The 18,052-nt window shown below is 45.8% G+C and overlaps 1 protein-coding gene across 3 annotated transcripts in view; it reads right to left on the bottom strand.

Moving 5' to 3' along the window:
• Window positions 1-18,052, bottom strand: part of LOC143974054 (programmed cell death 1 ligand 1-like) — a 119,088-nt gene that overhangs the window by 66,911 nt on the left and 34,125 nt on the right. For all 3 annotated transcript variants that reach the window (XM_077475045.1, XM_077475046.1, XM_077475044.1), the window contains exons 2-4: window positions 17,358-17,422; window positions 13,474-13,818; window positions 12,551-12,829 (exon numbers count right to left, since the gene is read on the bottom strand). In XM_077475045.1, coding sequence (XP_077331171.1) covers window positions 12,551-12,829; window positions 13,474-13,818; window positions 17,358-17,415 — 682 coding nt within the window. In that variant the 5' untranslated portion in view covers window positions 17,416-17,422. The remainder of the gene's footprint in view (window positions 1-12,550; window positions 12,830-13,473; window positions 13,819-17,357; window positions 17,423-18,052) is intronic.

Below are 18,052 nucleotides of genomic sequence, written 5' to 3'. Positions count from 1 at the left end.
GTGCTCTCTCTCTATCTCGGTGCTGATGTCAGTGCTCTCTCTCTCTATCTCGGTGCTGGTGTCAGTGCTCTCTCTCTATCTTGGTGCTGGTGTGGTGTCAGTGCTCTCTATCTCAGTACTGGTGTGGTCTCAGTGCTCTCTAACATGGTGCCGGTGTCAGTGCTCTCTGTCACTGTGCTGGTGCCAGTGCTCTTTATCTCGGTGCTGGTGTCAGTGCTCTCTATCACGGTGCTGGTGTCAGTGCTCTCTATCACGGTGCTGGAGCCAGTGCTCTCTATCTCAGTGCTGGTGTGGTGTCAGTGCTCTCTATCATGGTGCTGGTGTCAGTGCTCTCTATCACGGTGCTGGTGTCAGTGCTCTCTATCTCAGTGCTGGTGTCAGTGCTCTGTATCACGGTGCTGATGTCAATGATCAATCTCTATCGCGGTGCTGGTTTCAGACAGTGAGGGAGAGAGCAGCAGAGAAGCCAATCAGTAGGCAGTGCCAGCACCATGGCTGAGGATCAGCACTGGACTGGCACCTCCGGACCACCGCAGTGGAGCCCTGCATAGGTGGGGGTAAGGGCCGGGCAGAGGGAGGGGCTCAAGCACAGGTTGGCACACTGGGACACTTCATAGCCTGCCCTGACCTTGCCTCTCCTCCATGGCCTTAATGCGCTCCTGAATTGTCAAAATTTCAGATAAAAAAAGAATGCTTGTTGTTGTTGATCCCAGATTCACTTAATACTTGTTATGTGAGTGTCCATGTTATGGGGCTATGTGTGCCCAGCTAGTATGTATTTTGTGGCTGAAAATATGACCTGGAGGTTTTTAAGGTTCGCCTGCCATTAAAGTCAATTGCGGTTCGCAAACTTTTGGCCACGTTCGCGGTTCAAGTTCCGAAAAGTCCCGTCGGAAGTTCGTCCATCCCTACATATAAGGAAAGGTATGAAGAAATTGTTTATTGGCTATAACCAAAGATACTCACTGGCTTCCTGGTCTCTTATGCTGCTATGGAACCAATGTGCCTTCAAAAATAATTTAAAAGAGCATTTGCTTTAGGTGCTTGCTGTTTGGCCAGCAGGCAAGACAGCTTCATTTTAAAAGTACATCTACCAGTGGTTCCCATTCTGGCAATCCTCCACAACCAAAGACTTCTAATAAACCTTCCTCACCCTGTAGTACAGCCCTAGAATTACCAGGGATTGTATGACTAGGCAGCTATGGTCTTTATCTGTGATAGGAAGAAGGCAAGCTGTATAGAGGGTGCAAGATCAGCCTGAGATCCGTCCAGAGGGAGCCGGCGTCGAGCTGCCCTGTATAGCCGGGATGGTCCGTTCGGTGCTCGGATAGCCATCCAAAGTATGTATCTCCAGTGGGAGTGTAGAGAGGAGCTGTCAGTCCGTCCACCATAAGAGCCAATGGGAATTTATTTTGGGAGCAAGCCACGCTTCCTTCATCAGCCTGTTTGATTGAAGAAACCTCCAGGAATTCATAGCTGATTAACCTCATGACACCCAGGTGAATAAAACAATTGTCTTTAAACCCTCACAGGTGTAATAGTGCCAGAGAAGTCAACTATTTACAAATAAAAGATGTTTAAAAAACATGTGAAAAAATTCTAGTTAAGAGCCCATTCACACAGGGGCAACACGACTTGTAGGCGACTTGATCAGGCTACTTGGACACGACTTGACAGCGGCGACTTGGGACGACTTCAAAACGACTTGTGATGACTTCAAGCGCGACTTGGGACGACTTACAAGTCGCCCCAGGCCAGGCGACTTTTGCCGCGGCCAAGCAGAGAATGAGCTCAAGGGGAAACTCCACGGCAAATTTCTGAAAAAAAATTGGCGTGGGTTCCCCCTCCGAGAGCATACCAGGCCCTTAGGTCTGGTATGGATTCCAAGGGGAACCCCCTACGCCGAAAAAACGGCGTGGGGGTCCCCCCCAGATCCACACCAGACCCTTATCCGAGCACGCTACCCGGCCGGCCAGGAAAGGGGGTGGGGACGAGCGGGCGGCCCCCCCCCTCCTGAGCCGTACCAGGCCGCGTGCCCTCAACATGGGGGGGTGCCTTGGGGGAGGGGGGGCGTGCGGCCCCCCCCACCCCAAAGCACCTTGTCCCCATGTTGATGAGGACAAGGGCCTCTTCCCGACAACCCTGGCCGTTGGTTGTCGGGGTCTGCGGGCGGGGGGCTTATCGGAATCCGGGAGCCCCCTTTAATAAGGGGGCCCCCGGATACCGGCCCCCCCACCCTATGTGAATGAGTATGGGGTACAATGTACCCCTACCCATTCACCTGTGACATAAAGTACAATAAAACACACAACACAGAGAAAAAGTATTTTATTGCACAGCCGGGGGTCTTCCGTCTTCGGGGGTCTTCTCGCCGGACTCCTCCGCTATGTGTGTGTAGCTCTTTTGCCAGCGGAGGAGTCCGGCTTTCTTCCTCCCCGCCGCCGGCCTCTTCTCCCGACTTCGGGGGTCTTGTCCCCCTCTTCGGTTCTTCTGCCGGGCCACCGCGCCTGGTCCGGTGGCCCGGTCTTCTGTCGCCGTCTTCCGTTCTTCTGTCGCCGCCTTCGGTTCTTCTGCCGGGCCACCGCGCCTTCTTATAGCTCTTTTACAGGCGGTGGCCCGGTCTTCCGTCGCCGCCGCCGCCGCCGCCGCCTTCCGTTCTTCTCCTTCTTCTTCTCCTGGAGATGTTGACTCGACGAGCTCTCCGGCCACAATGCCAGGGACGCGCTCCGCTGCCTCTTATATAGGGACAATGGGGCGGTGTCACATGGGTTGATGTCACATGGGTTGGTCACATGGGTTGATGTCACATGGTAAGGGGGCGGGGTCACCATGTGACATCAACCCATGTGACCAACCCATGTGACATCAACCCATGTGACACCGCCCCATTGTCCCTATATAAGAGGCAGCGGAGCGCGTCCCTGGCATTGTGGCCGGAGAGCTCGTCGAGTCAACATCTCCAGGAGAAGAAGAAGGAGAAGAACGGAAGGCGGCGGCGGCGGCGGCGACGGAAGACCGGGCCACCGCCTGTAAAAGAGCTATAAGAAGGCGCGGTGGCCCGGCAGAAGAACCGAAGGCGGCGACAGAAGAACGGAAGACGGCGACAGAAGACCGGGCCACCGGACCAGTCGCGGTGGCCCGGCAGAAGAACCGAAGAGGGGGACAAGACCCCCGAAGTCGGGAGAAGAGGCCGGCGGCGGGGAGGAAGAAAGCCGGACTCCTCCGCTGGCAAAAGAGCTACACACACATAGCGGAGGAGTCCGGCGAGAAGACCCCCGAAGACGGAAGACCCCCGGCTGTGCAATAAAATACTTTTTCTCTGTGTTGTGTGTTTTATTGTACTTTATTTCACAGGTGAATGGGTAGGGGTACATTGTACCCCATACTCATTCACATAGGGTGGGGGGCCGGTATCCGGGGGCCCCCTTATTAAAGGGGGCTCCCGGATTCCGATAAGCCCCCCGCCCGCAGACCCCGACAACCAACGGCCAGGGTTGTCGGGAAGAGGCCCTTGTCCTCATCAACATGGGGACAAGGTGCTTTGGGGTGGGGGGGGCCGCACGCCCCCCCTCCCCCAAGGCACCCCCCCATGTTGAGGGCACGCGGCCTGGTACGGCTCAGGAGGGGGGGGGCCGCCCGCTCGTCCCCACCCCCTTTCCTGGCCGGCCGGGTAGCGTGCTCGGATAAGGGTCTGGTGTGGATCTGGGGGGGACCCCCACGCCGTTTTTTCGGCGTAGGGGGTTCCCCTTGGAATCCATACCAGACCTAAGGGCCTGGTATGCTCTCGGAGGGGGAACCCACGCCAATTTTTTTTCAGAAATTTGCCGTGGAGTTCCCTCTTGAGAGCTGATAATTCTGTCAAAGTCGCCTCCGTATAGACGGAGATCCGACTTGGAGGCGACCTCCATTGAAATCAATGGGTACCGGTCGCCTACAAGTCGGATAGAAGTAGTACAGGAACCTTTTTTGAAGTCGGAGCGACTTCAGTAGCGTGCATTAACACGGCTCTCATTCACTTACATTGCTTTTTAAATGTTGTCCGACCTGAGGCGACCTGAGGCGACTAGGGGCGACCTGAAGTCGGATCAGGAGTTGCCCCTGTGTGAATGGGCTCTAAAAGGCACATGTAGCGAACAAAAAATAAACATGTTTATAAGTTTAAGTATAACAGAAGAGCTGGACGTGTCATGTATCTTAGGTAGGAAAAATTGATCATTGAATGAATGTAGAATATATAATGGAAAATCGCATGAAAAAATTTAACAGACCAGTTGTTGAAGAGGGAAGATGAAATATAGGAAAGACCCAAGGGGTGAGCCGATGGAGCCTGGGACTATAGGATGGTGTTCACCTCTAGTTCTTCATTCAGGCCTTCTGGTGTTAAACTGTTTAGTTCATATATCCAGTACATCTCTTGTGCGCACTTGTGCGTTTCCTGATTCTTTAGCCTTCCGGTAAGGTACCTGGAATGGATTTGATAGCTGAGTAATGTGGGGTCTTTTTTATGGTGGGTGTCGAAGTGGCGTGATATACTAAATCTAGGGGGGACTGAGGCTCCTCCTATGTTCCCCGAATCTAGCTCGAAGCGTCCTGATGGTGCGTCCTACATAGCACTTCTCGCAAGGGCAAGTAATGAGATAAAATGACTGATGAGGCTGCACTGATGGGTACTGATGAGCACTGATGGGCACTGATAGGCTGTATTGATGGGCACTGATAGGCTGCATTGATGGGCACCAATGAGGCTGCAATGATGTGCACTGATAAAGTTGTTGTTGGCAATATTTATTTTGGAACTTAATGCTGCATAAAACGTTTAACAATGTAATTTCATGAGATAATCTATGAGGGCATGCTTGGGGTGGGGCACTGTAGGGGTTGGGTGGGGCAGCTGGTGACGAGTAATTTTTAAGGCCTGGCTACTAGCTTGGGAATTTTAATTCTGAGCCCTGACCTAAAATCTACCTTTAGGATTCATAGTGTAGACTGAAAAAAAAAAATAGTTTAGCGGAGGCATAATAGATTGGTTGTCTTATGCCACGTACACACGACCGGACTTTCCGCCAGAAAAGGCCAGACGGTCTTTTCGACGAACTTTCGACTGAGTTGCGACGGACTTTTGAACGAACGGACTTGCCCACACACGAACGGACTAAAGTCAGTTTGTTTTGAGCATGATGATGTATGACGAGACTAGAAAAGGAAGTTCAAAAGTCGGTAGCCAATTGCTGCCCTTGCGTCGTATTTGGTCCTTCAGGCCAGCATACAGAAAAATGTTTTTCCCGATAGGAATTGAGTCCGTTGGACAGATTTGAAACATGTTCTATTTCTAGGTCCGTCTGAATTTTTTAAAGAAAAACGATCGGACTATCCCACACACGATTGGACTATCAGACGGAATGATTCAGTCGGACCTATTCTGTCGGAATCTCTGATCGTGTGTACGTGGCATTAGAGGATCCAGTAACAGCATGTCTTGTACTGCCCTGATCAATCATTACAACCTTCCTAATCCATAGCTGGTTTGCCACCATCCCATACCCATTCATACAATCTCAATCTTTGGAAGATATTATAGTATGTTGCTTTGAAATTAAGAAAGAAAAAAATAGTGTTGTGCTGGGAATTTATTACAAAATTCTTCCCCTTTTTTAGAATTAATAAGTATTTGTCAGTTTGTTTTAATTTTTGATTCCTTATTGCAGTATTGCATATCCTCTTAAATAAAAAGGAGCAGACATAAATGATTTAGTTGGCTAGCTTTGCATATGCAACGAGTGTCTTGTTCTAGATATATTTCTTACTAATTATGTTTGTGCCTACAAACTGAGATGTAATAAAAAAAAAGTGCAAGATCAATGTGATAGATATGATAAAGACAGATTTTAGATTAGTACAATACAAGCATTCTAACAGATTTGACACAATACTTATCTACATGTGTACAAGTTGATCCCCAGTGCACTACAAGCTAACTTTGTTTACGATTAAACAACATAAATAATTAAATTTCAAAATCATGTTATGTGCCATTTTCTGGGTATCTCTCAGCTCACATCACATCCTAGTGATGTGTTGCACAACCACACATGCATTAACATGTAGCATTTCCCTCGAAGAAGCTGCTTAGTAATTTGTTTTGTGCCTTGACTCCAAGAACAACCTCAGCCCTTCTGGCACACCTGGTTGAGTGAAAGCTACTGCATGCGCTTATAAGAACAGCAGTCTGGATACCTTTACCTTAACTGTGAATTAGTATTAGGAAAGAGACATAAAACCATTTAGTGGTAAGTAAACTCAATGTACTGGTATGGGTTAGAGCAAACAGTGGTTTGAGAATAAATAAGCATACAGAAGGTAGGTTCAGACACAATCCACTAGACAGCATGTCTAGACAGCCAAAGTAACTTAGAATTGAGCTCTCTACCACTAGATTGGAATCAACACATAAGTCAGCAAAGTCAGCAATAAGCAGTACATAAGCATTAACTGCGATGTGAAAAATAATACTATAACCAGTCTAGAGTGCACTGCAATGTAATGTCCCATGAGAGGTACTTCTTTGCATAAGCAATGGGTAAAGGTCCCTGTGTAGCAGCTGTAAAGGGTCAGTCTTTAGTTCTCTTCAGCATTGGGGCCCAATTGCATCGTTGGTGCACATGAGAATAGTCCCAATCAAGCCTGCAGGCATTAATAAGGTTACTAGATGGCTGTATGGTCAGTTCCTAAAGGGCTCAGCCTCTCCAGCAGCAGATAGTTATTGCTAACAGCTGCAGCACACCAGTCCCAGCGACATTGTAGCACACCATCCAGTCTCACACAGTAATTAGTACACTCTCTGCTCTGCACCCAGGTGACTCTGGCTGTCAGCACAGCTGGATTCAACACTCCGAATTCCACTCAGGCCAAAGAAATGCAGAAGTGATGGTGCAAACTAGACAGCTATGTGTACACTCTGGTCTCCCTCACAACAAAAGAAAGCTGTGTCTTGTGCAGCCTGAGAAAATGTAACATTTTCCCCTCCTGGCAAGGAGTCTCTCTCCTCTGGACTACAGTTCTCACAGTCCAGTGCTGCCTTACTCAGTCTATTGAACTCTTTTTGCTCAGCAGCCCCCTCTTGTTGATAAAGCTGTCATCCAGTTCAGCGCCTCAGGGCAGCAGCTACAGAGAGCAACTGGAGCCAGTCTTTAGTGTTCCCAAGGAGAGGAAGTGCAAAAGGGAAGATGTTTTATAAATTATGTGCTTGAAAAATGACAACTACAGAATGTATGCTTCTGTGTTTGGCGTTCTGCACCAAATAATTCTTCTAGTATGTCAGATGTCAGATGTAATGTCACATGTATATTTGTGAAGTTGCAGAAAAATTGGGGAACATGCATTTTATGTGTGAACATTCCTAAATATTAAGGCCTATCGAATGGCATGGAATGGCATGGAATGTTGAGGTCAGGCCTAAGGCCAGGAGTATGGCACATTATATTGGAGGGTTTCACCAATAACAGGTGGGTAGCTGTCCTATCCAAGAAGAAGTGAGTCAGGAATTTGCATAGTTCGGTGCCAATGCCCGTGCAGTCATATTCTCACTTAGATTTCAATGCACCACAACTACAATTTGACTCAATGCAAATTTTAAAAACATTCTTTAGGCCTTCACAGTGGCTCTGTGAAGCTCCTTTTTGCATAATATGCAATGTGAATGCTGGAAGTTTTAAGCGCTGCCCGTATAATGACTTTATTGAAATTATGGTGTCCCTGCCTTGGAGGGTAACGTGAAGTTGAAGTTTGTTCAAACCTCACAAATTTTAGTTTGCTTTTGTCAAATCACTGACAGAAATTCCTTCTGGTTGCTTTATGGCACTGCACTTAACACTTAGTACATATAATTCTAAAATAAGTCAGGTGCATGCAATATGTTTGTTACTCACATTAAAAAATACCACAACATTTCATATTTCTGAATCGGTTGTAACATGTATTTGTGTTAAACAGCTTGTTTGTCCCCCATGTTCAGACTTCTACTAACATGCCCCCCTCCTGCACAGCCACTTACTAGGAAGATCTTCAAGCTCCTTATGCTGCTGATTTATATATATTTTTTTTACTATATACACAAATGTTTTTTATTGCATTTCTATTTAAATGAAATGGGTTGTTTTACAAAACAAGGGCTCACATTTACAGCATCTCACAAAAGTGAGTACGCCCCTCACATTTTTGTAAATATTTTATTTTAATTTTTTATGTAACACTGAAAAAATTACACTTTGCTACAATGTAAAGTAGTGAGTATACAGCTTGTATAAAAGTGTACATTTGCTGTGCCCTAAAAAATAACTCAACACACAACCATTAATGTCTAAACCGCTGGCAACAAAAGTAAGTAAAATGTCCAAATTGGGCCCAAAGTGTCAATATTGTGTGTGCCCACCATTATTTTCCAGCACTGCCTTAACCCTCTTGGGCATGGAGCTTCACAGGTTGCCACAGAAGTCCTCTTCCACTCCTCTATAATGACATCATGGAGCTGGTGGATGTTAGAGACCTTGTGCTCCTCTGCCTTTGAGGATGCCCCACAGATGCTCAATAGGGTTTAGGTCTGAAGACATGCTTCGCCAGTCCATCACCTTTACCCTCAGCTTCTTTAGCAAGGCAATGGTCACCTTGGAGATGTGTTTGAGGTTGTTATCATATTGGAATACTGCCCTGCGGCTCAGTCTCTGAAGGGAGGGGATCATGCTCTGTTTCAGTATGTCACAGTACATGTTGGCATTCATTGTTCCCTCAATGAACTGTAGATCCCCACTGCCGGCAGTGCTCATGCAGCCCCAGACCATGACACTCATCATGCTTGACTGTAGGCAAGACAAACTTGTCTTTGTACTCCTCACCTGGTTGCCGCCACACATGCTTAACACCATCTGAACCAAATACGTTTATCTTGGTCTCATCAGAGCACAGGACATGATTCCAGCAATCCATGTCCTTAGTCTGCTTGTCTTCAGCAAACTGTTTTTGCAGGCTTTCTTGTGCATCATCTTTAGAAGAGGATTCCTTCTGGGAGGACAGCCATGCAGACCAATTTGATGCAGTGTATGGTGTATGGTCTGAACATTGACAGGCTGACCCCCCACCCCTTCAACCTCTGCAACAATGGTGGCAGCACTCATATGTCTATTTTAAATAGACAACCTCTGGATATGATGCTGAGCACGTGCACTCAACTTCTTTGGTTGACCATGGCGAGGCCTGTTCTGAGTGGAACCTGTCCTATTAAACCGCTGTATGGTCTTATGCTGCGTACACACAATCAAACAATCCGGTGGAAAAGTCCGGCAAACTCAAGTCCGCCAGACAATCCGCCCGTGTGTAGCTTCCTGCGGACTTTTTTTACCCAAAAGTACGGCGGACTTAGAAAGTATTTTTGCACTCCAATCTTCCCGCCGGACTCGCATTTCGGCAGACAATCCAGCCGTGTGAGTGCCAGTCCGCCGTACTTTTGAAAGGAACGGACTTTTCCCACCCGGAGAAAAGTCCGCTCATTTTGAACGCGTCTCCCGGTAGCCGGGGCCAGCGAAGGAGGCGTTGCTGGCCCCGTCACCTGGTATGGACTTAAAGGGGAGCCCCAACGCCGAAAAAACCAGCGTGGGGGTCCCCCCCAGGTCCACATCAGACCCTTGTCCGAGCACGCTACCCGGCCGGCCAGGAAAGGGGGAAATGAGCGAGTGCCCCCCCTCCTGAGCCGTACCAGGCCGTGTGCCCTCAACATGGGGGGGTGCCTTGGGGAAGGGGGGCCGCGCGCCCCCCCCCCCACCCCAAAGCACTTTGTCCCCATGTTGATGAGGACAAGGGCCTCTTCCCGACAACCCTGGGCGTTGGTTGTTGGGGTCTGCGGGCGGGGGGCTTATCGGAATCCGGGAGCCCCCTTTAATAAGGGGGCCCCCGGATACTGGCCCCCCACCCTATGTGAATGAGTATGGGGTACAATGTACCTCTACCCATTCACCTGTAAAAAAAAGTAAAAAAAACACAACACACAAGGGTTAAAATAGTTTATTGCACAGCTCCGGGGGTCTTCCGTCTTCGGGGGTCTTCGCGCCGGACTCCTCCACTATCTTCTGCTAGCTTCTGCTATCTTCTGCTAGCGGAGGAGCCTGGCTTTCTTCTTCGCCGCCGCCCTCTTCTTCCGACTTCGGGGGTCTTGTCCCCCTCTTCGGTTCTTCTTGCCGGGCCACTGCGCCTTCTTCTAGCTCTTTTACAGGCGGGGGGACTGTGACATCATAATAGGCGGGGATATCATCCGGTGATGTCCCTATATAAGTCGCCGCGCGTCGCGTCCGTGCCATTGTGAGCGGAGGATGCGACGAGGCAACATCTGAAGAGAAGAAGAGAAGTACAGAAGATGGCGAAAGCGGCGACAGAAGACCGGGCCACCGCCTGTAAAAGAGCTAGAAGAAAGCGTGGTGGCCCGGCAAGAAGAACCGAAGAGGGGGACAAGACCCCCGAAGTCGGAAGAAGAGGGCGGCGGCGAAGAAGAAAGCCGGGCTCCTCCGCTAGCAAAAGAGCTAGCAGAAGATAGCGGAGGAGTCCAGCGAGAAGACCCCTGAAGACGGAAGACCCCCGGAGCTGTGCAATAAACTATTTTAACCCTTGTGTGTTGTGTTTTTTTTTACTTTTTTTTTACAGGTGAATGGGTATGGGTACATTGTACCCCATACTCATTAACATAGGGTGGGGGGCCGGTATCCGGGGGCCCCCTTATTAAAGGGGGCTCCCGGATTCCGATAAGCCCCCCGCCCGTAGACCCCGACAACCAATGGCCAGGGTTGTCGGGAAGAGGCCCTTGTCCTCATCAACATGGGGACAAGGTGCTTTGGGGTGGGGGGCCAGGCACCCCCCATGTTGAGGGCACGCGGCCTGGTACGGCTCAGGAAGGGGCGCGCGCTCGCTCGCTCCCCTTTTCCTGGCCGGCCGTGTAGCGTGCACGGACCTAGGGAGGACCCCCACGCCGATTTTTTCAGCGTTGGGGTTCCCCTTTAAGTCCATACCAGGTGATGGGGCCAGCGACGCCTCCTTCGCTGGCTCCGTCTACCTGGAGACGCACTCAAAATGAGCAGACTTTCCTCCGCGTGTGTCTGGGCGAGTCCGTTCATTTCAAAAGTACGGCAGATAGTCCGGCGGACTTAGTACGCCGTATTAGTCCGCTGAAAAAGTGCCGTGTGTGGGCAAGTAGCCCGTTCGGAAAGTCCGGCGGATAGTCGGCTACATGTGTACGCGGCATTAGCCACCATGCTGCAGCTCAGTTTCAGGGTCTTGCCATCTTTCTTATAGCCTAGGCCATCTTCATGTAGATTAATAATTGTTTTTTTCTGATCCCCAGAGCCACGTTGAACTTCCAGTGATCAGTATGAGAGAGTGAGAGCGATAACACCAAATTTAACACACCTGTTCCCCATTCACAACTGAGAGCTTGTAACTTGACTAACGAGTCACATGACACCGGGGAGGGAAAATGGATAATTGGGCCTAATTTGGACATTTTCACTTAGGGGTGTACGAGTGGTTTTCACATTAATGGCTGTATGTTGAGTTATTTTGAGGGGACAGCAAATTTATACTGTTATACAAGCTGTACACTCACTACTTTACATTGTGTGAGAGGTGTACTCACATTTGTGAGATACTGTACTTTAACCTAGGTGTTCATATTTGCATTAAAATATTATCTATACTAGTAACTATAAGTGTTTGGGCCACAAAACAAAACCATTAAAGAACACCTTTCTTGCATCTCCAATCTTAATATTAAAATCGAAGTGTAGGAAACAAAAAACATACATACATCGGTGTGATGCTGCATCTGTCCCCTGCCACCTCTAAGCCCAAGAAATGAGCGGTCACATGACCACTGATTGCTTGGGTCCACTTGGAGGGGTGACTGTCTGTACTGTGCCCCTCCAGCACTCATTGGAGCGCTGGGCAGGAGAGGGGACAGGAGCGGCTGGCTCAGGCTCTCAGTGGCATGCTGAGAGACTGAGCCAGCTTCCGATCAGGCATCTGATTGGATCCCAACATTATTGTTGGGAAACATCTAGAGACTGTAAAGTGACGTCAGCTGACAATGAGCTTTAGCCTACTGTTGGCTCATTCTGGGTTACAGGAGTGCACAAATAAGTGCACTCCTGTGACTCACAAGTGAATTATGTCCAATAAAGTTTTGATCATACTGCTCTTTTAAAGGCAATTCCCTGCTACAGGTTAATAATTGCTTTCCTAGCCATACTTTAGAGGTTTCAGAATGCTGTACTTTAATTTTATTGAATGTATATCCCAAATACCACTGCCACCTACATAAAACACTGTTTAGCCAGACAGTGCCAAGCCTTCTGTGCTACCAGGTTCTATAGCAGTTTTGTGGTCTGCTATGGCAATAGTTACAGCTTTGATATTGTCATAAACTATGCCGCATGAAAATATAATTTGTCCCAGTGTTAAATTGTAAACTAGCATCACCTTTAGGGTAAACATTTTTTTTTTAGCTTTTAGAAAGTACCTGGATGTCCAATGGAAGCTTCTGTTGTTTCATTGAGGGCTTTGTTCCAGAACACACAACTGTAGCTTTTCTTTCTATCCGTTATTTTGATTGTGCTTGTTGTATTAATTAAGCCATCTTCAAGCTGATTATAAGAAGTATTGGCTGGGGAGCTTATGTTAACACCATTTGTTGTCCAGTAGACATCTGCCTTTGGAAAACCCAATGAATAGCACATCAAATATATTTGATTGTCTGTGTGTGATACCTGAAAGGACATCTGAATGTCTGAGTATGAGGCTACAAGGAAAATCAAGAAAGAAAATATTGCAATTGAAAACTGTAGTATGTATTACATATTTACTGCAGATCTTACAACTATCATAACACCCTATTGAATGATACCTCCAGGATTACCCTTAAAGCAGAGAAACCTTAATCTATTGGAGAAACAATCCATTTTAGTCATTTGTAAGATCCCACAGGCAGTGGACAGGCCCTACTCAAATCCACCATAGAAAAGTATCATATCCACAATTCAGTGCGTAAATACCCTAGAAAGCGAAACTTCTAATATGATAAATCCTTCAATAAAAGTAAGATTTATACAGAGAATGTTTTGTATCATATGAAGCTACAAACTGAGCAGTTTACTATTTCATGTGTGAAACAAATGTAGAATGAAACACCACCTTTATTTAATATCCTTCCCACACCCTTTTTCCTGGGCCTGCTAAATATATTGCAGATGTATTAACAAACTGCTTTGGGCTCCATACACACTTGTGCATTTTCATAAAATTTTTTAGCACATTTTTGTTGTGCATTTTCTATTTGTTTTAATGTCTTTTACACTTGCATGTTCATGCATTATGCATTTTTGTTTTGACTAAATAGGGTGAAACAAAGTATCGAAAATTAGAGAGACACTTTTGGCAGCTTACCTTGAACTTCCAGAGTCATTTTATCATAGTCGGATCCTTCAAATTGTAACATACAGACATATGTTCCTGCATCAGTGAGTTTCACACCTTTAATTTGCAGAATAGCATGTCCCTTTTTGAGTTCTTCCTTCAACAATGATGCTCTCCCTCTATATGGGTTCTCCAGGTGCATTGGTTCCTCTGCTCCATTGTTAAACTTTACTACTTCTGTTTTTGTGTGTTGCCAGGAGACTATCAGTTCCTTTAGATCTTCAGCTTTTTTTAATGGAAAGTGGCATGCCATTTTTACTGTATCCCCATATTTTACTGTGTAAGTTGATTTGGGAGCTGTTACTACAAATAAGGCTAAGCAGATAAAACAGAATTATAAATGTCCATTATTAATAAATTATACTTAAAGGAGTAAACATGATATTTTTGTTATAGGTGAAGTCTCATGTGCTGAATCAGCCCTGGCTTATTATATGTCTTGGAAACTAGAGGCATCTACTTGCCATGAATCCTGTCTACCTGGGAGTTTGGGGGATTCATGACCACCTAAGGCCTGTTCCAGCAGCTTCAGTTGCATCATCCATAATATCAAGCTACTTGAGTCCCAGATGTTGTTGTAAACAACACTGGGAGGAAAACTCTTTGGACCAGTGCCATTTTAAAATGGCACAAGGAATCAGCAACTACTTCAGGTTCCCACCAGGGTTCAGGCTAGAGCCGATTAGCATTAAGCTGGGCGCTTAAAGGATTAACTCCTAGGCTTCTGATCTTGCTACACAGTGCTCAATGGGAGCACTTGTAGCAGATCACTGAAAACGCAATGCTTCCACTTCAAGAGTGTAGTGACATTATAGAACTTAAGTATGGAATCTTGGGCAAAACTATTACAGCTTTGTCCAGTGTCTGAGTAAGGAAAGGGATGGTCGGCACTCAGGATGACATCCAAAATAGTAAACATGTACAATACTGTAAAACATCCTACACGTTTCAGACGTTAGTCCTGAACCATGACAAAGGACTTAAATCTGAAATGCATAGGCTGTTTTACAGCATTGTACATCTTTAATTAATAGCTTCTACAATGGTCACAGGAACATCAGAACTGAACTAAGGAGCAATGGAAGAAGGTGACCTGGTCTGATGAATCATGCTTTCTTTTACATCATGAGGGTGGCCAGGTGCATGTGTGTCACTTACCAGGGAAAGAGATGGCACCAGGATGTGCTATAGGAAGGCAAGTTGGCAGAGGGAGTGTGATGCTTTGGGCAATGTTCTGCTGGGAAACCTTGGGTCCTGCCATTCATGTGGATGTTACTTTGATGTCCATGCCTCAATGGGTCAGGGTTGTTTTACCAAAAGGGGGCCATACTCATTATTAGGTGGGTGGTCATAATGTTACGGCTGATCGGTGTATACTGTACATTCACTTTGAGCTTTACCATTCCCCTATGTTACATTAAAGTTGAGCTAATGTGATATTTTCTTGTTCAAGGTATTTATTAAAGATTTAAAACAATATCAACTTTGACTAAGGTTCTTGCTATATGGTAACAAAGAAAATTCAACAACAGTGACATTTAAATTCATCATTGAACTTGCTATTTTGATATATATGAGTGATATAAGAAAGCATAGCGGTCAAATCAAACCAAGGGTTCAAACAACAACTAAGGTTTATAATAAAAGATAAGTAAGCAAGTCAGGTACCATATGTTCGGGAGAATGTGATCACCAAGTGCCAATGTGATATTTTATTTAGGAGAATGAATACATTTTTTTACTTTTTTTTTTTACTTTTTATTTATAATAAAAAACAAAGAAATGCATATATGTGTATCCAAACTCACTACTAAACTAAAGTCCCATCTGTCCTGAAAAATTGTGAATAATAATGACTCCAAGCAATAAAAGCTATAGTGTATAAATCCAAGACATCACCAAAATGAAAAAAAATCACTGTGGAACTCATGGGTATTTAGGGTAAAAAGACCCCAGGACTCAAGTGTTTAAAAAAAAAACTAACAGGGACAATGACACTATAATTGCCACAGCAGGTGTGCAGTCTCTATACTTTTTCCATGTCACTGACTCTGAAACTGTAAGGCCAAAACAGCAGATAACATAACAGCCAGGCAACTAGAATTCTGAAAGAAGAGGTCAGCAATGCCAGTCCCCATAGTTCACGTATGACAGCTATACTTTAAGGCTGGATTCACGCTATCTTCACATGCGGCTCACTGCAGGGGTCTGGTGCATCCTGGTTCACTGTTTCAAGTCCAATTTATGCCCAAATGTTTGGCTGAATTCGGACCTGAAACGGATCAAAAGACGCACAGGGCTCCAGTGCAAATTTGCACCAAAGCCGCAGCAGATATATGTGAACCGGCTCCATAGAGAGCCAGTCAAAATCTCCTGCTATGGTGAAGTGGATGCGGGGAATCCGCATCCACTTCGCAATAGTGTGAACCCAGCCTGACTCCCCAGCATCTACCAAAAACTGAAATATCACTTGCGAGTGGTCTCACCATAAATGCTTGGTGTGTGTATTATACATGCAATCACTGGTAAATAAAGTGTACCCAGTAATATGAAAATAGTTCATCCGCCCCACCACAGCTTACAAATCTTTTTACATTAAAATACTGCCACTATATACCTTTTTGGATGATCTGTATACCACATTTACATGATAAACTGTAGAGTTTCTCCAGTGCTGAGAGTTCAGGTAGGAGGAGATTTCCACTGCAGTCTGTATACATGGGCATCTGTGTGATGCCAATATCATGTGACCTGGCTAGCTCTGATCAACAAGTAATTATTTTCTCCAGCATAAAATACACAACTGAGTATGTGCAGGTCATCTACTCTGCCTGTGTTAGCTGACCTACCCCAAATAGACAGACAGACATAGTGCAGGAGGGGGAGGATCTATGCATACAGGATAAAACAGTCTTTTTATACAATGCAGAGGATCAAGCCCTTAAGTTCCACAGTAAGTTCAACAAGCATACTATGCTGTTTACTGTTGTGGGTTTAGTAACACTTTAAGGTTTGAATTGAGTAGCAAAGAGTTAAAATCATTCCAGAGATGCAACAGGGGAAATCTCTACAAAGCAAGGAGAATTCCCATCTTAGGCAGTTTTCTCCAGAGCAGTTGTCCCCAGTGGAAGATTCCCCCCTCACCTTATGCTTTGGTGACAACTCTGTTAAAAACTTTCTGTCTAAATGAGATAACAACAAAGCCTGGGGAATACCCACGAAAAACCCAAGCCTACATACCACCAGCTCGAAGACAACCAAATTAACCTGTCTAACAGTAGGCCTTTTCAGCCATTGTGCTACATGCTGGGTGTTTGGTGTGCTGCATGTACCTTTAAGAAGGGGTGGCTCCCCTTCAGTCCACCTTCCCTCATCTATCCATTAGAATGCATGTGCCTCTACTGTGGGGACACTCATGTTTTAGTGTTAGGACCACAGATACCAGGGTGCCTTGACGAGGCTCTGTGGCATATGCATGCGTTTGCAAATGCATGCGGACCAAACCCCTGTTTTTAACATACTGGTAGACAGGTTAATTTGGTTGTCTGCGAGCTGGTGGTAAGTAGGCTTGGGTTTTTCCTGGGCATTCCCCAGGCTTTGTTGTTATCCGATTTAGCCTTCCAATGCCGCTTACTGCTATAGCCAGCTATAGATGAGGGCGGTGGTGAGTTTTTTCATAGTCTAAATGACACTGGTCACCAGGACAGACAGATATGGTGAATCTACCCAGAGCGGACAGAGACAGCAATATTTTATTATTTGCCTATCCCATCCAAAATAGGAAAAAAAAGGTTTTAGCTTTACATAACATAAAAAAAGTTAGAAACATGGCGATAAATCAAAAGATGACTTACCTAGAATTATCGTATGAAATTCAGACATCACAAGGAGAAAAAATAATAAATATGTCATGCTTTCTCTGCAAAAATAGAAACACAAGCATAAAATCATTTCTCATGAACACTTCAGAGATACTGTATATATCTAAAGCTCGCCAAACACATATTTTTAGATTTGTTTTATTCGGCCTGAGGGCTAAAGGAAAGAAATCTAACAGATTCCTCTATCCATGCTAAACAGTACAGATACTGGCTATTGTATTCTGACAGCTAGCTGCAGTCGCTGTCAGAATACTCGAACAGTGATTGTATCTGATTGGATGAAATATTTCCGAAAACAGGCCCGTAGAATGTCCTTATTGACATTAATGCCATGTTTCCAATGAGCGGATCGGTTTGGTAAGGTACGCTATTTGGAGTGTTGCCATTATGAAAGTGGCCCATACAACCGAACTATACTGCACCATTCAGGGTCCTGCTTCAGATGCGCTCAGTGTAAACAAGGCATTAGAGACAGGCTTTTTTTTCCCTTAATACTCTTTATTTATAACAACTTATTATAAATTCCACATATTCATAAGCCTTAATAAACAACAGATCAAAACAAGAACTATAAATATACACTATACAATCTAATTGTCAAGTACAGCATACACATTACAATACACCCATATGTACCTGGCTTGCCTACTCGCCTCATGGCTCTTAAG

Source organism: Lithobates pipiens, unplaced genomic scaffold (assembly GCF_037356315.1).
Source record: "Lithobates pipiens isolate NorthernLeopardFrog02 unplaced genomic scaffold, aLitPip1_a1.2 Scaffold_13, whole genome shotgun sequence".
Lineage (NCBI taxonomy): Eukaryota > Metazoa > Chordata > Amphibia > Anura > Ranidae > Lithobates > Lithobates pipiens.
Note: the sequence above shows the minus strand (reverse complement) of the source record. Positions and strands in the feature narration are given on the sequence as shown.